The sequence below is a fragment of the Glycine soja genome, chromosome 20 (genome assembly GCF_004193775.1).
Source record: "Glycine soja cultivar W05 chromosome 20, ASM419377v2, whole genome shotgun sequence".
Lineage (NCBI taxonomy): Eukaryota > Viridiplantae > Streptophyta > Magnoliopsida > Fabales > Fabaceae > Glycine > Glycine soja.
Window position 1 is genome coordinate 2,365,229 of NC_041021.1, and position 23,139 is coordinate 2,388,367.

General features: G+C 35.1%; 1 protein-coding gene, 1 long non-coding RNA gene and 1 pseudogene across 3 annotated transcripts; 2 read left to right on the plus strand and 1 right to left on the minus strand.

Moving 5' to 3' along the window:
* The first annotated feature begins 2,542 nt into the window (after window positions 1-2,542).
* Window positions 2,543-5,429, plus strand: LOC114403598 (fe(2+) transport protein 1-like). Its single transcript, XM_028366639.1, has 3 exons — window positions 2,543-3,286; window positions 4,407-4,556; window positions 4,818-5,429. Exons 1-3 carry the CDS (start codon window positions 2,666-2,668, stop codon window positions 5,121-5,123), a joined length of 1,077 nt encoding a protein of 358 aa, XP_028222440.1. The 5' UTR covers window positions 2,543-2,665; the 3' UTR covers window positions 5,124-5,429.
* A 414-nt stretch (window positions 5,430-5,843) lies between these two features.
* On the plus strand, window positions 5,844-21,332 carry LOC114403599 (annotated as a pseudogene).
* LOC114403600 lies at window positions 6,225-9,287 on the minus strand. 2 transcript variants are annotated; one of them, XR_003664676.1, is made up of 4 exons: window positions 9,123-9,287; window positions 8,919-8,991; window positions 8,734-8,821; window positions 6,225-7,503 (listed from the first exon to the last, which is right to left on the minus strand). It is a non-coding gene; the product is annotated as an uncharacterized LOC114403600 (long non-coding RNA). The 2 variants fall into 2 exon arrangements; XR_003664677.1 differs by lacking the exon at window positions 8,919-8,991.
* Window positions 21,333-23,139: the final 1,807 nt, after the last annotated feature.

Genomic DNA, 23,139 nt, shown 5'->3' on the forward strand with positions numbered 1-23,139 from the left:
TTGTAAAAAAAGATTAGATATTTGGAAGTTAAAACGCTAGTTTTTAACTTAAAAGCTATTTGTTGAAAAATATTACGTGTTGCAGTTAGCGCATTGAATTAGAAATATTATAGGTAAATTCTGTTGTTGAAAATATAATTAACTAACAAAAAAAGAACATATTTATATGATTTTGAGAAGTGCATGTTAATAACATACTCTAACACGTTTCTTCTAAATTTTTTCTATTATTAGTTAAAATTAATTAAAAAATTACAAATCATAAGTATAATTCATTAAATAAAAAGAGACACACAAAAATTTGTAATTAAAAATAAATTTTAACTAATAGAAAATATATTTTAAAGAGTGTGTTAATAATATTTTTCTATATTTTAAGCAAATAATATTTTTAATATTCGGTAAATATATATATTTTGTAAAATTAAAATATATCCGTAATCTCTAATAAATATCTAAATTTTATCTTTGTTCTCTAATAATTTTTTTCTTTATTTTTACTCTTTGATAAAATAAAATTTTGCTTTTGATCCTTTACACTTTTTTTAGTTAAAGATAAATTAGCAAATTTTGTATTTCCTTCCTGATATTTTTTTTTACATTTGTTATTAGTATTTTCAAAAACATTAATAATAAATGAAAAAATTATCAGGAGCTAATACAAAATTCGTTAACTTTAAGTATTTTTGAAGATAAAAATATATTTTAGCCTTTAACTATATATGTTTGATAAGACATTTAAACTAGTTTCTAGATTTTTTAAGTAGTTAAAAAACTCATTTAATTATTCGAAAAACAAGTTTTTTTTTTATGGAGTCTAGCGTTTGTTGAAATGTTATTCGAAATAACATTTTTTTAAGTTTTTTATATTTTTCTCTTTTATCCTTAATATATTTATTAAATTTCTTGCTTACCCTTTTTAAATAAATAATAATTTTATTATTTTTCAGTTACTTTACATTTTTCAATTACTCTAACAATTAATTTTTTTACTTATACTTTTAAGTAGTTAGTTTTAAGCTTTCTGCCTACAGCTAACTTTTAAGTTAATTTTGTCATTCTAGTTAGTTTTGAATTCTTATAATTTTGTTCTTAAAATCAAATGTTCTTTTGAAAAAAACAACTAATTATTATAATTAACAGGGTAATATTATTTTATAAAAAAATATGCAATATTAAAAGAGGAAGGAAATTAGAAAATTAATTAAAATATTAAGAATAACAATAAAATCTAGCAGTAAATTATAGAATCAAAATACTATTTTAAGAATTATTATAAACTAATGAGATAAATTTATTTATTAAACACTTTATTTACATAGAATAAAGTTCTATAACAATACAAATATTGCAAGAAATTCCAAGTTGAAACACTATTAAGTATTGTAAGCTAATAAGACAAATTCATTGAAAGTTATGTAATAATAATATAAAATAATTTTATATACTCATTAAAATCACACCTCAACATGATAGCAAGTTCGTTGATCTTTAACAAAAAATATTTTAAAAATCATACTATATATAACCATTAATCTCAAATTCGTTTGTTAAATATTTTATTTCCATTGAATCAACTCATCTTGTTACACACACGGCCACAAGGACCTCTTGGCAATCGACAAGGCAGAGATACCTGTGCCGTATCACCTCCATGATGATCATCACAAACAGCATGAAACCATCATCAATTCAGATATTTTATGCTTGTTGATAAGGGGCGCACGTACGTCACCGAGTTTACTTCTTAATGACATAGATTATAAAAAACCATAAACAGCATGATCCATGAACACTTCAATTCTTTGTTCATTTTATGCAAACGTAAATTATTTCTACTTGGCTATGTGTATGTGATATGCATTGACTTCCCTACACATTTGTATATATAAAATTATTTTCATCATCCTATTAGAAATAATTGGTGATCCTTGCCGTAGTACCCATTTTCGTACGGTTAATATTTTACTATTAATATTAGTCCTTTTTATAATTAAAACTGTTGTGCAGTCACATTAGTTGGTGTTATTCATCCATCGTGGAATAATTTATCATGTGTGCACTTGTTTACTGCTAGTAATTGGGTGAATACCCAAATTTGTCCTCAACAATGTGAGGCATCGTCACTTTAATCCTTAAAGTATAAATTTCTTAAAAAAATCTTGAAAATGTAATTTATTATTCACTTTAGTTCAAAATTTAAAATATTAATTGAGTGTGTATTACTTAAATAAGAAGGATTTAATTATTATAGATTACCAGTGTAATTTTTTATACTGTCAGCCAATAATATGTGTAACTTTTAAAATAATTAGGATAAAATTCAAACCTTTAACATGTAAGCTTTTATTACTTTATTAATGCATACCAATTAAATCCAAATTAATAATAATATCAGCATACTTTCATTGATTCAAGCAATAACAATTAATTAAGGAATTATAAAATGATAGCTTATGGAGTTGTTTTGAGTTTCTTACTTTTAGAGACTAACAATGCTTTATAAATTCAGGAGTAAATTAATAGTTTGCCGGCCACTATTAATTCTTGAATGAAAACAAACAAGGCAATTGTAAAGTCTATATAAAGAAGCTCTATCAAAAGCAAAATATACAAGTACAAGTGAGAAGTGTCCTTTAGTTTGTGAAAGAAACAACTACAAACAATGGCCACTTCACTAACCCTATTCAAAACAACCTTTGTTTTCTTCATCATCTTCACTCTCCTCACACACCAAGCCACGGCTGATTGTGAAGCCGAATCCAAAAACAGTTGCAACAACAAAGAGAAAGCCCTACCTCTAAAAATCATAGCCATATTTACCATCTTAGCCTCAAGCATAATTGGCATAACCCTACCCTTAGTGACACGTTCAGTCCCTGCCCTAAGCCCGGAAAACGACCTCTTCATAATCGTGAAGTGCTTCGCCGCCGGAATCATCCTCGGCACGGGGTTCATGCATGTGCTCCCGGATTCCTTCGCCATGCTCTGGTCGGATTGCTTGAAGGAGAAGCCGTGGCACGAGTTTCCCTTTTCGGGCCTCGTCGCAATGTTCTCCGCCATAATCACGATGATGGTTGATTCCTTGGCCACTAGTGTTTACACCAAGAAGTGTAGGACTACTAGTGAGGTTGTTCCTGGTGAGAGCAGCCTTGAAGGTGGTGAGGAAAATTTAGAGATGGGTGCTGTTAACTTAGGGCATTTCCATGGTCACCACCATGCTCATCATGAGACTAAGATGGATGGCAAAGAGTCGCAGCTTCTACGTTATCGTGTTGTTGCCATGGTAAGATTGTTTGACTCTTGCAAATCAAATACGATTTTGTTACTCACTATTGTTTCTATCTCAAAATTAATTATGGGGATCTATCCAGCAAAAAAAATATTATATGGTAATAGTGGTGTGGAATCACTGACATGTGGTTTAGTTTTTTAATTGATGTGAAACAATTAAGACTAAATAATTAGTTTAGTCCATGAAATTATATTTCATTGTTATACTAATCTCTAAAATGGTCATTTAGGTCTAGAATTTTATTTAAGTCTCCAAATATTATTTTTTTTTCAAACTTATCTCTAGTCCATTGATTTAAGTGATAATAACAATAATATATGGTTAAGGTTAAATGAAGTCCTAAAAGATATTAGGGTTTTATTTGAGACTTTTAAGTTTTAAAGACTAATGACCACAATTAAGATTCAATTTTAAGGACTAACTAAATGGGCCATTTACTTTTTTTTTTCTTTTTACAAGAATGGATCATTTACTTAAGAATAAATAAAACCTAATTACATGTTACATGATAACTAGTCAGGATTATGATAGCCTTGAATCATATAATAATTTTTTAAAGCTTTTTAATTAGCCAATGATTAATTTTAAATTTTATCTACTATTTTAAAATGGTTTTATTATACTCAGTTCCTAAATTTTTTTAATGGTTTTAATCTCTTAACTTTTTTTTCCCACCAAGGACTAAAAATAAGGAATGAAAAAAAAATTAAAACATATTGGCCGATAAAAAAATCATTTAAGGAGTAAATATAAATCTTACAAAATTTAAGGACAAAATATATAGTAAATATTTTTAAAATTTTACATTACCACATCCAGTTACTAGATTATTACGCTCTTACATGTTTCCTTCTTTGAGGGTTATTGTGAATTTTCAAATTTTAGATCTATAAGGACTCTCACACATGTATAAATTATTATTTTATCTTAAATTATCATGTCTCATCTAAATTTTTCAATTGCATATAATCGAAAATTTTAATTTTAAAAAATCATTAATATTTAATTATATTTCACATAAAAATTAATTAAAATCATAATAATCTTAAATCATATAATAATTTCTCCCAAAAAAGAGCATTTTAACATGAAATTGATGTTGGAAATGCAGGTATTAGAACTTGGAATTATTGTTCATTCAGTGGTGATAGGACTTGGCATGGGAGCCTCAAATAACACGTGCACAATAAGAGGTCTTATAGCCGCCATGTGCTTCCATCAAATGTTTGAAGGAATGGGTCTTGGTGGGTGCATTCTACAGGTAATAAGAGCACATCATATTCCCACATCTTTTAAGTTTTACATTTTTATGCTGATAAAATCAAGAGTTTGATGATCATCAATTATCAGTCAAAAATAATTTTATGATATATTTAATTATAAATCATCATTAATATGATTTTCAAGATAATTATTATAAAAATTAATAATCTAATCATACATATCGATTTATAATTGAATGATAGCGTAATAATAATTTTTCTTTCTCTAAAATAAATTAATCCTTTAATTTTTTTATTAGGCTGAGTACAAGTTTTTAAAGAAGGCCATCATGGTGGTCTTTTTCTCCATCACAACCCCATTTGGAATTGCCTTAGGAATTGCAATGTCCACGACCTACAAAGAGAACAGCCCAAGTGCCCTAATCACCGTGGGTTTGCTTAATGCATCATCTGCTGGGCTTTTAATCTACATGGCTTTGGTTGACCTTCTCTCTGCTGACTTCATGAGCCCAAGGTTGCAGGGTAGCATTAAGCTTCAATTAAAATCTTACGTAGCTGTGTTTTTGGGTGCTGGTGGCATGTCTCTAATGGCAAAATGGGCTTAATTTTCCCTTACGCACGTGTGGTGTAAGCAATAATGTTATAGAACATTTTCAAAGTTGACAACAGCTTTGATATGTTCCATTTAAATAGGAAGTTTGACCCTCTATATCCAGAAGACAGAGTTTACGTTTACTCGTTAAACCAAGTATTTTATATATGTTTGTATTTTTTCTTTTTTTATTTACAATAGTTGTATACTATCTAAATATCTCTACCACTAGGCCAATCCAATTGTGGCTGTTATTTTATGTTTGTATTTGACTAAATAAATAGAAAATAAAGTGATCTAGATCTGCTGCTTTGAATTATTATTTTTTAAGTATGCTGCTTTGAATTAAGAATTATGTCTTTCTACTATACCCTCTTGCATATTTTCCATATTCTCTTAATATTATTTTTTTAACTTCAATTTTCTTATATATTAACTCAGTCTTGAAATTTAAAATTTCAATTTTCTTCTTCTCTATATTATTAAACTTCAATCTTGTCTATAGTTTATAGTAATATAAAATAATTTTGGTCCTCATCACATGTCATTGTGTTGTGCATTGTGGGTTAATTTTTTTCTTCTATTTTTTTTCCTTTTTCTATCCTCCTCATTCTTGCTTTCTCCCTCTTTCTTAGGATTTGTTTGTTTTGAAGGAGAAAAATAATATATAAATTCCTTTTTATATTTTATTACATAGAACTTACATCTTTTATATTCTAATTTAATTAAAAAAATTCTTTTATTTTTCTCTTTTAAACTAAACACAACCTAGTTTTGAAGGGTAATATATTGTCCTTTCACTCGGAAGAAATGATGTTTCTTCAGAGGAAGCAAAACACCACCACATCAAAATTGGGGTTTGAACTTCGATGAACGGTAAACGATGAATGTAGTGAGGCGTAGATTGTTGCACACTCTTCGCGGCGGCGCCGCCCCGTCGGAAACACTGAAGAGAAGAGCGTTGGAATTGGAGAAGAAGAGAAAGACTCGGCACTCGAAGACCAAGGACCAGTTCATCGTCACGGTTCCCGAATCCCTCTCCTTCCTCGACACCGCCACCATCCCCATGTACTTCGCCGCCATCGGAATCGCACTCTTGGCCAAGCTCCTCATGACGGTACGCCACCACCACTCATCTTATTATCAATGTCATGATTATTATTACAGCGATTCATCTCGTCGCACACCACGTGTTCGATGAAATGAAGTACTCCCTCCGTCCCAAAATAGTCATCCTAGCCTAGTTTTTCCCCGCAGATCAAGAAAAAGTAATAAATAGACGAATGAAACTTAGTAATTTTTTGAAATTAACCTTGTATAATTATTAATACATTAATAGATTTTGTAGTCCATCATTGATCTTATATGAGATATATGTGGAAAAGAGTAATTAATGTTACTTTGAAGAACTAAAATGACAATTATCTTGCCCGACAATTATAATGATGAGAGGAGGGAGTAGGGCTGTGCAAAAACTGGTTTGGAAAAAAACCAAACCGAACAACCAGTTCGGTTTTTAACCTGACTCTGCAACTGATTTGCGATCTGGTTTGAAACTAGTTCTGAACAGGTTCTAAACTAAATTAGTTTTGAACCAGTTTATAATTGTTTTCAGAGCTGAACCGGTTCTGAACTGGTTTTAAACTAATTTAAAATTGTTTTCAGAGCCAAATTGGTTTTGAATTGGTTTCTAATTTTTTTTAAATGGTTTTCAAATTGGATTTTAAAACTTAACTAAGATAGTTTATCTTATAAATAACAAATGAAAATGGATTTTTAGCAGGTTTTAGGTCTTGTACTCTTTTTTGTAGTGGTTCTGTCAGTTGGGGTTTATCTGTGCTTTTAAGTTTTTGCAGATTTTGAGCCTTATTTGAAGAAAGGTGTTCCAGTTCGTTTTCTCTAGTGTAGTGTATTTGCACATTCCTTGTCAACTAAGAGAACGGCTGAATCATAATCAGATTCTAAACAAACAAATGCTTCTATACTCCATATCCTCAGTTTACAAATTTGGTTGCTTCCAGATATAGTGATTAATCTTCAATTAATTCACATTTCCTACATGCTGCGCAAATTATGAGTTCATCCTATATTGAATTTTGGAAAACTAACATCATAATGTAGAAACTACAAATAAAAGAATTTTAGAATAATGTATAAATTACACTAGAACATGAATTTTGTTTCTAAGAGGGTGACAAAGAAAGATTACCAGTTCTCATTATGAATGTGAATAGTGGATAGTGTTTGTAAAGAAAATAGAAGTATTTTAAAACTTATTAAACCTGGGAAAGCAAATCAGCAGCTACATGAGAAGGAATTGCATGCTTGTCTGCAATGACCAAAACTTCAGATGGACCGGCCGGCATGTCAATTGAAATCATGGCTTCACTGTTCTGCAGAAGATTTTCAAAAGGTAAAGAAATGCAGAAGAGTTAAGATTCATTAAATCAGCATTTCTTTAACAGATTTTTCAGAATTCTTTATTGAATCTCTACACATTTATATATTCCTCACTAAATTTTCAAGCTGATATCAGAGAAAAATTCAAAGATCATCATCATATTGGCCTTCATGCTATTCTAATATCACAAGTCTTCATTTATGGAGCACAAACGTGTATCTGCAAAATGAATACATGCAGCTTTCCTAAGCTCCACTCTTTCTCATTAATTACCTTCTATTATATATAGTTTATAGTATACTTGTATAGTCTTGTTCCACTTATTCTGCTCCCCTTAGCTATTTTGTGCAATCTAAATGTCCAACTAGATTTACCATAAACAACTAGAAGTAATAGCATCACACAATGTGCATTCACTGATCATTATCACAAGATTCTGGTTCAATTCATACTATGGGAAAATAACCTTGAGCATCATTATACATTTTGTTTTGACTAGATGGTATTGGCAGATGTTTCTAGTGTCACAATTCCAAAGCAATAGAGTAGACATCTCATTTTTCAGACAATTCTACATTAAGGAAAATAATTAAAAAAAAATATATATATTAACAATTGTGTGTGGATGCTATTCATACCTCATAATCTTTTACCAATATATCCACAGTAAAAGTTATCTACCAGAGTCAACTGAGTCGTAGTATGCTTATGACAGGTGAATCAGTGACTTTTACCTAGTCTATAAAATCAAGGAAGTGCCATGTAACAATTACAGACATGTCTGGTCATCAAAGACACTGATAATAATTAATTGAATTGCTACTTTGAGGATGACCAACCCCTTCCATCAAATCTGACCTCAATTGGTTTAAAATTATGTGCTTTTAGTCTCTAATAAAGGACCAAAAACACATTGCTAAATGTAAGAATTAAAAACAAATAAAGGGTCTAAACTGAAAAGTCATATCTTCAAGGACTAAAAAAATATGTAAGCCTATTATTTCTCTGTGGCCACTCCAATTAAAACAATCTAGCACCACTCACTGCTGCTCATAATATAAGATAATATGAAGATAGATGAGGATGCTGGATGCTGGATGCTGGATGCTGGATGCTGGATGAGATTAAACAAACAGGAAAATCTAAAATTTCAACACAACTAAACACACTCTCTGAACACTTAAGATTATAACAACTAAAATCATAGTGCTTTCCAACTGACCTCCTTATTATGAAAGAAAGTCTCACCATGTTGCTTGAATATATCAGCTACAGAGTTTCCACCAACCTCCTCCTCCACCAATGCATCACTACAACACCCATAAGTTAAAAAAGTAGAGAAAATATTCAGCAAGACCTCTAATATGGTCATGAAATAGATTAATTGTATTGTGATAGAATATGTACACTTTAGTATAAAGATCTGAACATAAACATTCCCCAGTTGAGTAGATCAGTTCCTTTCACTTTTTCTGTCACACTTTGCCAACACACACACACCCTCTTAAGTTCAAGCACGGTAAATAGAGAAATTAAGCAAAACTCAAAAGGGTCTTCGAACAATAGAAAACACAAAATAAAAAAAAATGAAAAAAGATCTTCGAACATTACGTGAGACAGCGAATTCGCAAACAAAGCCAAACGCAAATGAAGCCAAGAGAGCGTGAGTCTGCAAAATGCGAGTCTGAGAGAGATTGAGTCGAGAGTTGAGACTGCGAGTGCGAAAGTTGAGAGGCGAGGAGATTCAGTCGACGACAATGGGCCAAGGCACACAAGAGAATGGGGATATGCTAGGTGCACCCAGCAATATTGCTGGTGCACCCAGCAATTCAATGAAAGGTCAATTTTGCCCTTCAGTTAAAAATATAAAAAGCATTTTTTTTCTTCCCGGAAGCATTCTCTCTTTTTCTCACTGTGTCTCTTCCGCAAAAAGCTTCTTCTCTTCTCTCTTCCCCGACAAGCTTCTTCTCCGCGAGCTTCTCCGACAGCCCTCCGCGAGCTTCTCCGACAGCCCTTGGACCCATTTGCTTTCGAGGTAGGTGGCCTTCTTCTTAGCTTTGGTTTTGTTATGCACTACATTAGGGTAGGTTAGTGTAACGTTAGGTTAGAAGACGAAACCTAGGGTAGAAGACGAGAGGGGAGAAGACGAGAGGACGCCGGAAAAAATGGCGGAAATCGCTGACGGAGGAGTCTTCCGGAAGACCCCTTAGGGGTTCTTCCGGAAGTTCCGGAAGAACGTTTTCCGGAAAGTTTCCGGAAGAAGTGTTCTTCCGGAAGTAACCAAACGTCTTCCGGAAGAACACTTCTTCCGGAAGACTTCCGGAAAACGTCTTCCGGGAACTTTCCGGAAGAAGTGGTTCATCCGGAAGAATTCCGGAAGACTCGCACTTCCGGAAGAAGTTTCAAACTTCCGGAAGACCTTTCCGGAAGAACCCTTCTTCCGGAGTGTTTCCGGAAGAACCACTTCTTCCGGAAGTGGTTTTTTTGTTTTTTTTTTGTGTTTTTTTTTAAAAAATTTTTTAAACAGAAATTGTTTTGTTTTTTTTAAATGAATTATTTTATTTATTTTGGTTATTTTGTTTTTTAGATTTTATGAAAAATGAAGTTTGGGTTTTTGATGTCATATTTTTTTTATAATTTAAATTGTGTATTTTTACTAAATATTAATTTGTAAATTAATTTTTTTTTATAAAAGTAGTTGTGTTTGTTTTTGTTTATTGTTTTTTTTAAATTAGTGTTTTTTCTTTAAAAATGAAGTTGTCTATTTTTATAATTAAAGTTGTGTGTTTTGGAAGTTTTATAAAAATACTAATTTTTTATAATTAATTAGTTTATTTTATTATAAATGAAGTATTTTATTTACTAAAAAAATTGTGGATGTTTACTAAATAATTTTTTTTTTACATTAGTTGTTTAATTTTTTTAAAAAATTAAGTTGTGGATGTTTAGTAATGAATTATTTTTATATTAGTTGTGTTTTTTTTTTTTATAAATGAAGTTGTTTAATTTTTTTAAAAAAAAATTAAGTTGTGCATGTTTATTAATAATTTTATTTTACATTAGTTGTTTTTTTTTATATAAATGAAGTTGTTTATTTTTTTAAAAAAAAAATTAAGTTGTGCATGTTTATTAATAATTTTATTTTACATTAGTTGTTTTTTTATATAAATGAAGTTGTTTAATTTTTTTTTTTAAAATTAGGTCGTGTATGTGTGAAAATGATTTGATTTAAGTTAGTCTTATTTGTTTATAAATAAAGTTGATTTTTTATAAAGAAAATTGTGTATATTTTGACCGAAAAAAAAACGTGTTCGACATGATTTACAGATCATGGCCAGAACACGAGGTTTAGGTCGTGCCATAGGTAGATTTGTAGGCAGAGATAGAGCTGCTGGCGAGGATGCTGGCGATGTTCCCGAGAGGCGTAGGCCTACTGCCTCAGCCCGTAGGCTACGCGTTCATCAGATGACTACGGAGGGACGTGATATGGCTGAGGACGTCGCTGACATGACTGATGATGTCCCTGAGCAGCCTACGGAGGCACCTGAGATGCGTGCGGACGCACAGGGTGCTGATAGTGGTGAGGGGTCAGATGGTAATGATGCTGCAGAGGGATTCCCTGGTGGTCCACGTGACCCGTCAGTGCTCACATCATTTGCCGAGCATGTTGCACATGCCGTGTGGAGTGGACAGGTATTTTAATTTGTTAATTATTTGTCATTGTTTATTTATTTGTTTATGATTAATTTTTTTTTAATAATTGTATAATTTGTACTTCAAATCAGGAACGTCCTGATTTGAAGTTAGTGTCACATGGGAGGAAGCTGACACTGATTGGGAGGCCAGTGCCTGAGATTGAAGGCCTGGTGGCTGCCACAGGATTAAGTCCACTGATAGATTGTTCAGTTATTACTGGCGATCCTGGACTTATATCCGCATTTGTGGAGAGGTGGCACAGTGAGACTAGCACCTTCCACCTTCCAGTAGGAGAGCTGACGATCACATTGGATGATGTGTCGTCCATTCTACATTTGCCCATCACTGGCGCCTTGCACAGTTTCCACGCTCTTTCTACGGAGGAGGCCAGATTCTTGCTCACAGAGTTGCTGGAAGTGTCTGCGGAGGAGGCCAGAGCCGAGACAGCGCTCACACGTGGAGCATATGTACGATTAGGATGGGTTCGTGACATTTATGAGACCAGATGTCAGGCCCGGCGGTGGATTGTCGCAGCTCGCGCTTATTTGCTGCACCTTGTCGGTTGCACTCTTTTTGCTAATAAGAGTGCAACATACGTGCATGTGGTCCACCTTGACGCTTTCCGGGACCTCGCTCATAGTGGTGGTTACGCTTGGGGGGTTGCCGCGCTGGTTCATATGTACGACCAGTTAGATGAGGCTTGTAGGACCACCACCCGACAGCTTGCGGGGTACTTGACGCTATTTCAGGTAAATTTTGTGTTTATTAATATGTTAGGTTCGATTATGATTTAAACATGTTTTTATGTTATGTTAACCTCAATTATTGTGTAGTGCTGGATCTATGAGCACTTCCCTAGTGTGCATCAGTGCGTGACTGACGACACATACCAGGAGACGTCCCCACGTGCTTCCCGGTGGTTGACGTCGAAGGCGCACATGAAGGGCATCACAGGAGCACCCTACAGGGCACGTTGTGATGGTTTGACCGTCACAGATGTGTCCTGGTTGCCGTACACGGAGCATCGGGGTGTTAGGGCGTTTCAGGAGATTTCATCGTTCCAGGGTCAGCTCAGATGGGGTCCTATGATCGTCGCAGTTCGACCGGAGAGGGTGGTACGCCAGTTCGGTTACATCCAGAGCATCCCTCCGCCGCCTGTTAGTGCACGATTGTCACAGGAGCAGATAGATGACAGGTGGATGGAGTTTGCGGATCACTTACTACCTGCGGGTCAGCCTTGTTTAGTGCCTGGGCAGGTATCTGCGGATTACATTGAGTGGTTTTTCCGCATATCTCACCCTTTCATGACACCGACCCAGGCAGCTGACCAGCAGAGGGATGCACCAGCTGCAGACCCTGAGGACTACATACAGCCGCCCAGCCCCCAGGTTCCAGTGGCATTTGACCCCCCTCCATATGTGGTAAGATTATTTGCGCGTTTAATGTTTTATGAGTTGTTGTTTATTTTGAATTTCATAATAAATGTTTTTACTGACTTTGACAGGATGATTACGAGGGATATGAGGCGATTGCACAGAGGTTGGAGCGTGTGCTCAACCTTAGGATAGTCACTGCAGGCACAGAGTTATATGACATTATGCAGGACTGCCTGACGATCGCGAGAGGGGGACCCAGTGCTGATGGGACGGTCAGGGCTCGTCAGAGACGCCGCACGGACCATTGATCATTGTATTTATATTGTTGTGTTGTAGTTGACATGAATATTTGTAATTATTACAGTTTTTGTTTAATATAGTTGGCGTGTTTTGCACAGTTTATTATTTTATAATATAGTTTGTTATTCCGATTGTTTGTGGTCCTTAAGCAAAGTTTACGGTTGTTTTAAATTTATTTTTAAAAAAAGGGAACCTAGAATCATGAGTTTTGTTTGTAAGAATTACATAAAAAATAAAAGTTTTTAAAATAATTAATAAATCAGGAAATAGTCCCGTTCCCCAGTTCTCATGTTTGGACGTCAAAGAATCCAAAAAAAATAGTCCTGTTCCCCAGTTCCGTCAACTAACACGTCAAAACAAAGCCTCAAAATCGAAAAAAATAGGAAATGAACCCTTTTTCCATGTTCAAGTACCCATGTTTGGGATTTTTTTGCGTGGGTGTGCCTGTGCCCTGAGACAATGGAGGGCGGCCATTTCTCATGTTTGGACGTCAAAGAATCCAAAAAAAATAGTCCTGTTCCCCAGTTCCGTCAACTAACACGTCAAAACAAAGCCTCAAAATCGAAAAAAATAGGAAATGAACCCTTTTTCCATGTTCAAGTACCCATGTTTGGAATTTTTTTGCGTGGGTGTGCCTGTGCCCTGAGACAATGGAGGGCGGCCATTTCTCATGTTTGGACGTCAAAGAATCCAAAAAAAATAGTCCTGTTCCCCAGTTCCGTCAACTAACACGTCAAAACAAAGCCTCAAAATCGAAAAAAATAGGAAATGAACCCTTTTTCCATGTTCAAGTACCCATGTTTGGGATTTTTTTTTCCAAATGCACAGAAGCTCCACGATCACAATCTTCAAAACCTATTCATTAAAGAAGCAAGAGAGTTCATTAAAGTTCAAACTTGGAATATTCTTATTCCCCTTGATAATTAATTAAGTTCGGGAAATGTTCCTATCAATTATCAATTCGTAGTCACTTTCTACAAATTTGATTGGGAAAGAGCGATAACTAGGCATGCTAATTAATCTTCTATGGCTATAGTATATTGATCAACCTCAGATAAATACAGTAATCTTCATAAGACTGGACCTCCTCCTGACCATGCATGCATGGTTACCGCACGAGAGAATAAAAAAGAAGGGAGTTAATTTTGTTTAATCCAATGGCTGAGATTGAGCACAACCACCTTGGATATATCCTAATCCTAGTAATTAAATTGATCTTGTAACTCTCACAAGCATACTCATCGTCACCATTAAAACGCATAGAAGGCGGCGCGCACATTCTCCAAACAATTAATAGCCACCTTTAGTTACAAATGATTCACTCTCATCATATCGTATATTCATATATGTTGCCAACACTTCCTTTCATATTCCCACGTTCTACTACTGTTTCATCAAGGAAAGGACTTACTCCAATCCTTCTTCACTACTACTTCAGCATCGTTATACATATCTTCCTGTGTGAAGCATAATCATGGAGTCTCAGTCACTCATGGGTTGGAGCTCTTTCTACGAAATAGATGAAAAACCATTTCCATTTACGTGCCAATTTTCTTACAGGTAAACCATGAAACTTCTGTTGTACTATCTTACCATGATGAAATGTTTGATGTGAAAAAGCTATGTGTGGGGAGGTGGCGGGCGTGGCCTTGGGCAGCTCAAGATATTGTATACAATACGAAAATTATAACAATTATACTCCTTAATTTCACATGAGATATACAGTTTTAATTAATGATAATAAAAAAAGATAATCTAACTTCATGTCCCAATTCGATATTGTATACAATGTGTTGTCACGCTCAAACTGTAACACGCATGCATGTCATTATTTTTTGTCAATTATGACAATGATGTATGTTGTACGCGTAAATGATTTTTGTTGGACCAACAATTTCCTTGCTTAACCAAACGAGTAGTTGATAATATTAATTGGTTAGTGACGGGTTACAACGAATTATATCGCATAATGAATACAAATAAATAAACAATGAATGTTTAGTCTTCATTTAGGTCTACATAGTGTGTTTTGAATGACATCAAGCTTGTGTATTCCTGCATTCTACTAATATATGGAATTGCCCATTGCTTTGCCTGAGAATAACAATTGGTTGACCACAACAGCGCTGGGGGCGGCAACGGACAATGGTCTTTCAAATAAACCTGTTGTACATGAACAAACATTATATCATGCGCTGACCGTGCCAAACGAACAAGCGAAGTCATTGCATAATTGTTACACTAACTATATTCAATGTACCTGAACAAAATGATTTCCAAACACGTGACCGACACATATGATGCGGTGGCCAGAAGAGTCAGGTGGTGGTTGACTTCTAAGAGGGAAAAATGTCATGCTTTGTTGTTGGGACAACGATACAAGGATTACGTTATACCGTGAAGCAATCACATATCCCATGTCTGTTATATCCATCCACTTGTCCACACTAACCTGAATGAACCAAACATACACATGTAAGTTATTTAAACATTGTTATTAAAAAAAATTAACCTAAAAACATACCTTTGAAAATCCATCAACAAGTAGGGACAACTTTAATTGTTCAAATCTCTCTGTGCCACCGAAGAGGTTCATGTACTCATGCGACCACCTGCCAAGTTCTTTAAGCAATTCATTACGCACTAACGGCCACGAATCTTCCCCCATACCTAATAAAGCGCCAATGGACCGATATCCACAGTTACCGTCCGCTTTCACATCCACAACGTCACGAATGAAACCTTGAAAGAATGACGCAAATTGATCCAACATCGGGATGATCCTTGTTGGCTGACGCGGTTGAGAACATGATGCACTTCGTTTCACTGGAGAGTTGCTGCTTTGAACAGAATGAAAAGCATCAACATACTCCCAGTAAGACGGATCACGCTTTGTGGATGTTTGACTTCTTTTCATCGGTTTCTTCGGTGCACCTTTAGTGTTCACCTTTGATGGAGGAGGGCACATAGAGTTATGATCAGGGTATGCGATTTCTCGAAGTTTACTCTTCAGATTTACTTTGCCAGCCACATCAAGTTCATCAAACCTTTTAGATATGACCTCTATTTCTTCCTTGATGGTGACTTCCGTCTCACATAACCCTTGGTCTGAAAAGCAAAGTCTCCTCCAAAAAAGATGGACTGACTCCAATGGGATGCTGCTAGCAGTATACCTAGAAAGCTCACATGCACAAGGAAGCCCGTGCGTGCTTCTCATCACACAACCACAAGAAGAGAGATTGTTGCCGAGATAACGTAGACGGTCAATCTCAGAAGCAATCTGATTTAAAGCATCCCTCGAAACCATCCCAAGAAGTCTCTTATATAAGGTTTTTTTATATACATGGCCAACCACATGCGTACTGGTTTCAAAGGATGCTTTAATTTCGACGTGTTGCAGCGTGATCATGTTGTTCATGGCATCCCAAACACTACATAGGTCTCCAACGCTATTTTGTAGTACTCTTTTGAGAGCCCAATGAGCTGATTCAACCCTACATTTAAAATACACAACAAACATGAAAATATACAACAATTAAATACCATTTAATATTAATCGTTACTAACAAATAAAATCAGTTGTTAATACCTGTTTGTTGTTGTGTTGCCTAGGTGCATGACCTTATTCGTCCATGCTGTAATAAATTTTTCCTTGTGGGGGATAATCCATGTGTCGTTAACATAGTCAACGAACATCGGCCAAGGCGAACAAGCAACTTGAAACTTCTGATATGACTCATGAAACTCGTATTCGGACGGACAATCAACCAAAGTACCCCAGTTATCCATTACATAGTCCCACGCATTTTTTTCCCCGATTAAAGATTTGCACTTCGCCTTCACATTCTTATCGATATGAAACCTGCACAACAAATTAGTAGACTCGGGAAACACAGTTTTCACTGCATTCATCAGTGCTAGGTCTCTGTCAGTGACAATAACAAGAGGGAGGCGATCGTGTCTTAAAAATAGGCCTCGAAATCGTTCCAAAGCCCATACAATATTATTAACACGCTCAGCCTCCAGATATGCAAACCCAGCAGAGAATGTCATCGCCGTTGGTGTCACTCCAACAAAGTCAAGTAGTGGGAGTCTGTACCTGTTTGTTTTGTAGGTACTGTCTATAAAAAACACTAGATGACATGCATTGCATAACTTTACTGCATCTGGGTGACACCAAAACAGATCACGCACCACAACTTCATCCTTCAATCTATGCCAATGAATGTATTGATCACGTTCGAGAAGCTTCATCAGATGCTGCATTTCGGTATCAGCTCCTCTTATTGAAGAACGATATGCACTTCTTGCATTGTAAATTTGCTTTATCGTGGTGTAACTGTCGGCATTGTGTTCCTTCAACGTTAGCAAGATGTTTTTCGGTTTCACCATCGACTTTGTCATATCAGCAATAATTTTCTTTTCTTCCTTAGTCAATCGCCCGGCGTATGGATGTCCAACTAAGGACTTCGCCAATTCATGATTATGAATCCCACAGATCAACTTCACCATCCAACCTTCCCCTCCACGCACTGGTTTCCCACGAAGCCTGAAGGGACAACCACATTTCCTACTCCCGGTGTCTTTTCTAACGAATTCTTTATTTCTACACTTGTACGTACCACTCCTTTCACACCCAATTAACACAAATGAACTTCTTCCTCTGCTACCGGTCTCTGTGTCAGATCTCATAATCACTGCAACAAATCCATTTTCATGGGCAACTGTTCGAGCCCATTGCAAAACATCATCTCGAGTAGCGAATACCTACAACGCAACCCTAACACATTAATTTTCGTACAAACCATCAATTCAACCAATGACTCAAACTATCTATGATTACCTGAGATGTATTAAAAGCATTTGAACAATCGACATGTGGTTCATTCACTCCACATTCTTCTTGATTATCATAATCATAATCCATATGAACTTCTTGTGACATCGCAAAGTCATACCTCCATTGATCTTCGTCCATCTTAAGGACATATGCATCATACACAAGTACATTCAAATTATCATATAACCACATCCAAAAATTTACTACACCTTAAATAACAAACATATTAATAGGACATATGCATCATACACGACTATATTAAAATTATCACTATATTCTAAATTTATAACTACATTATTTACTTAAACTAAACTTATCACTATAATAAACAACTAATAAAACATTTTTGTACCATTATACATTTAAGTTACCTAAATCATTTAATATTATACCATTATACCTAATTAAATTATCCACAACATATATAAAACAGAAATACAAAAAATTATAAAACAGAAATATATATATATATATATATATATATATATATATATATATATATATATATATATATATATCATTATAAAACAAAAAAATTATTAAATGAATTTTATTGTTATAAATTTTAATGTCCACAATATATACCATTATACCTAATTAAACAAATAATCCATTATTAAACAAATATATATATATATAAATTATAAAACATAAATAAAAAAAAATCTAATAATTTAACACTTCCGGAAGACCTTCTTCCGGAAGTTACTGAGGCCGATTCCGGAAGAAGTGGTTCCGGAAGTGTCTTCCGGAAGCACTTCTTCCGGAATGGGCCTCAGTGACTTCCGGAAGACCTTCTTCCGGAAGTTACTGCGGCCTATTCCGGAAGAAGTGGTTCCGGAAGTGTCTTCCGGAAGCACTTCTTCCGGAATGGGCCTCAGTACTTCCGGAAGACCTTCTTCCGGAAGTTACTGAGGCCCATTCCGGAAGAAGTGCTTCCGGAAGACACTTCCGGAACCACTTCTTCCGGAATAGGCCGCAGTAACTTCCGGAAGAAGGTCTTCCGGAAGTCACTGAGGCCCATTCCGGAAGAAGTGCTTCCGGAATAGGCCGCAGAAACTTCCGGAAGACGGTCTTCCGGATGTGTTTTCCGGCAACACTTCATCCGAAAAAAATTTCTTCCGCATACACATTTTTTTTACTACTTTTCTTCCGGAAAAGAAAAAAAATACCCATAAAAGCGTACCTCCGACAAAATAGGAAGAACAGCCACTAACAAAACTTCAAATACCGAACACGGGACCACCGAATCTCTAAATACTTCACGGGACCACCACCAAAATAGCGAAAGCGCAACCGGAACAACACCAAAATAGCGAAAGCGCAACCGGAAGAAACAAAGCAACCGGAAGAAACAAAGCAGAAGAAAGCGAAAGCAGTAAAAAGAACCGAAGAAAACGAAAGCGCAGTAGAAAGAAGACTTTACGCGTTAATTTAAAGAAAATTACACAAGGGCAAAATCGTCATTACATACGCATTAAATATTATTTAATTTTTTTTTTTAAAAAGTTCAGTTCCGGAAGAACGTTCTTCCGGAAACTTCCGGAAGAATGTTCTTCCGGAAAGTTTCCGGAAGAATGTTCTTCCGGAAACTTCCGGAAGAACCTTCTTCCGGAAACTTCCGGATGACGATCTTCCGGACGAAGTTCGTGAGTACTTCCGGAATTCCCAAATTCTTTTTCCGGAAGAAGTATTTCCGTAAACTTTTCGGAACAAGCTTTTCCGGAAGGTTTCCGGAAATACTTCTTCCGGAAGAAGAATTGTTGAAGGGCAATTTGGCCACTTCACTGTTTGCTGGGTGCCCCAGCAATAATGCTGGGTGCACGTAGCAACTCCCAAGAGAATGCAGTTCGGATCACTTGTTGCCTATGGAGAAACAGGACGGGTCAAACTCAAACTATTTTTAAAATGGGGCAGGTTTTTGTTGCAAACCAGTTTGGACACAAAATTGGGTCAGGTCAGGTTAGTTACAATCCAGTTCATCCCAACCCGATTTTTTTGCACAGCCCTACAAGGGAGCCGTGACTAACAGGGGTTTTTGAGATGGGTTCTTGAGCTCAAGAATCTTTGTCCCCTAGATCTACTACTATTCTTGTTCAAGAATTCTCCATGCTGGAGGTTGGGTTTCAGGGGAAGAATTCTCAAGAACTCCACTTTTGTCAAAAAATATTGTCTTTTAATGTCATTTGAGAGTAAAAAGAGGTTCTATATTTTTTCTATGCAAGTAAAATTCAAAAATCCAAATTGAGTTCTACCACTAAAGTAAAAATGACAAAAATTCTTGCATCTTATGGGATATCATGGAACCTACAAAACGAGGTCCAAGAACCCAAAATAGATTCTTTCATTAAAGATGTTCTGACAATAAAGGGATGTGATGGGTGGTGGCAGTACGATGATTCAAGGTCTCAAGAGCTGCTGGAGCGGAAGATAAAGAATGCCCCTAAAGGGCGAGGTAGTGTCAAAATGTCACACGAGAGGAGTGGGAGGAGTATCGAGAAGTCAGGCCCAGGACTCCGTTTGAGTCCACGCTTGCCCACCCTAATTCCAAAATAAGAATCGGTGAATCGTTGCGTCCGGTAATAACATGCACACCTCACTGTATGCTTTGTTTTCTTTATATGCATGTAGGGATTGTATTAGATGAGAACATGATTTCGCTACAGGAACTAATCTTGAATAGACAAGGGTAATAAATATGTTTTCAGTTTTTGTACTTTCCGTTAAACTTGGTTTTAGTCTCCATAGTTTAACTTAGATCAATTTGGTCCTTGAACTTTACAAAAAGTAGTTGTTTTTGTTCCTCCTCTCAATGAAAACTGTCGTCTGTGATGAGGGACAAAAATTATGTTTTTTTTTTTTAAAGTTTAGAAACCAAATTGATTAAAGTTAAAGTACTGGGATTTATACCAATTTTTACTGAAAGCACGTGGACTAAAAACATATTTTAGTCCATAGACAACCATAAAACTATGGCTAAAATTAACTTCTCTTTAAGTTTTAAGTTTTATTAAATTTGTCTCGTATATATTTGATTTAAGAACACTTACAAATTTTTACTCCAATTGTAGAACTCAACTTGCGTTTTTAACATATTTTAGTGAGTTACATTTTGACATAAAAAAAATTGTTCTTGTAATGCTTAAGAAACTGTGGTTGTTGTAGTGTACAGTATATAAGCAATTTCTATAACTCATTTAGTTTAATGGTAGTCTCAAGTTGCATAACTTTAATAACCAATAAACAATTACATTGGAGTTAGGAACCTGAAAGCATTTAGATTTAAAGGCTGAAGTTTCCTCGTATGCTGTGTACAGGAGGATGTAAAGGATTGGACAACTGATGTTCTCATGGATGCCCTCCATAGAGTAGAAGAGTATGGTAAACATGGTTTTAAGTAATGTAAATTGTCCTGAGCTTAACCTTGTATTGCCCTTTTTTTTTTGTTTTAAATTAATGCTTAGTATAAATAATTTCCAGTACTATGTGTTGTGGTGATCTCTCTGATGAGATGGGGTGGAATCATAATAACTAACTACAGTTACCTACATTTTTACCAATGAAAACTGTATGATTTTTGGGAAAACATGAATTACCGATTGGATCTTATATTGGTATAATTTGTGTAAGTATGCTCTTATGTACTCTTTAAAACTATAACATAACTACTGTGTATGCTCAACAAGCAATTAAATTAGACAAGGCCGATATGCATTTTAAGAATTTGTACCAAAACCTCTGTAGTTGTAGGTATAGATAGAGAAGGCCAGTGTCATTCACTCGTTCATAAATGTTGTATTTGTTGGTTGGTTTGTATATTGACACACTACCTAAAGTCCCAAACAATGATAGTTTATTGACTATAAAAGTAATAATATGCTTTTTATTTTTTATTTCTGTTGTCTTATTAACCAATTCCTTGGTAAAGGTGAAAAACATGAATACAGAAAAGCACTATTTTCTCTTTTCTGGATGGTTCTCACACAATTTTTTCTTCTTCATTTTTCCTGGAAATTGACCTCATTAGATGTCAAGACTGTACTTACGAATGGCATTACTACCCACTGCTTCAACAAAAGCTAAAAGCTCCAACATTTTAACTTTCTTGTTACAACCACAGACTAAAACATGGTATTTTTGTAGGATCCAATCGCTGGGACTTCAAAAATTACAGCAGGTTTGGAGAAATGTACCCGGAATGATGAATAATTGGATACCTTTACTAGTGTCTCATGAAAAGCCAGAGAATAAACTTTCCAGTCACAGTTAAATAATCTTCATCAATTGAGACAATGTTGGATTGACCTAAAAAATTTCTGGAATTGAAATAATATTTTGTTCATATATTAAACTCAATTAAAAACAAAATGCATAACGTTATATCATTTTAAAACAACAATGCTTTTGTTAAGGTATAACATTGAGTGCAAGTCTAGAAAATTCTATATGATTTTAAAAAGTTACGCAAAAGTGCACTTTTGGTCTCCAGTTTATCTCCAATTTTGGATTTGGTGCCTCAATTTTATAAATTCCTGCAAAATTGGTCCAGGAAGCCTGATTTGAATGTTGACCGTTAACCTTAAACGTTGACTGCCACGTGTCAATGTCTAAGTGGTTTCTTGTAAAGACTTCATTTTTTAGGTAAAGTTGCATTTTTGGTCCCCCAATTTTACTCCAATTTCGATTTTAGTCCCCTTATAATTTAATGCCCGATTTTGCTCCCCTTATAAATTTAGCCAAATTTCATTACTGGAGAAATTGTATTTCAAATTTCAAACAAAAATACCATTGACATACATAGACCACTCAAGCAGTCGTATACACATAATACTGCATGGAAGAACAAAATAAAAATAAAAATAGGGGGTTATTACAAAACCTATTAAAGTAAGAGATCTGAAAATTTCTGATCCAGGTTGGGATTCATGCGCCACTTTCCCAAGTTGAACAACCCCGGAAGTGGGAGAGAGACAAAGAGTGATTTTTCTCTGAATTTCAAGTGAGTGAAAAACTTGTGATGAAAAAGAAGTGCGAGATTTATCAAGACTTATCATGTCTCTAGCACCAGTAGTTAAACCATTCAAAAGACCAATTTTGCAAGAACAGTTTATAAAGGGATTTATAAAACCGGGGGACTAAATGTGTGAATTAAACTATAGGGAGACCAAAATCAAAATTGGAGTAAAACTGGGGGGATCAAAAGTGCAATTTTACCTACAAAAAATGAAGCCTTTACAGGGAACCACTCAGACGTTGACACGTGTCATTGACACGTGGCAGTCACACATGATATTGACATGTGGCAGTCAACGTCTGAGGTTAACAGTCAACGTCCAAATCGGGCTTCCAGGACTAATTTTGCAGAGATTTATAAAACCAGGGGACCAAATTTATGAATTAAATTATAGGGGGACCA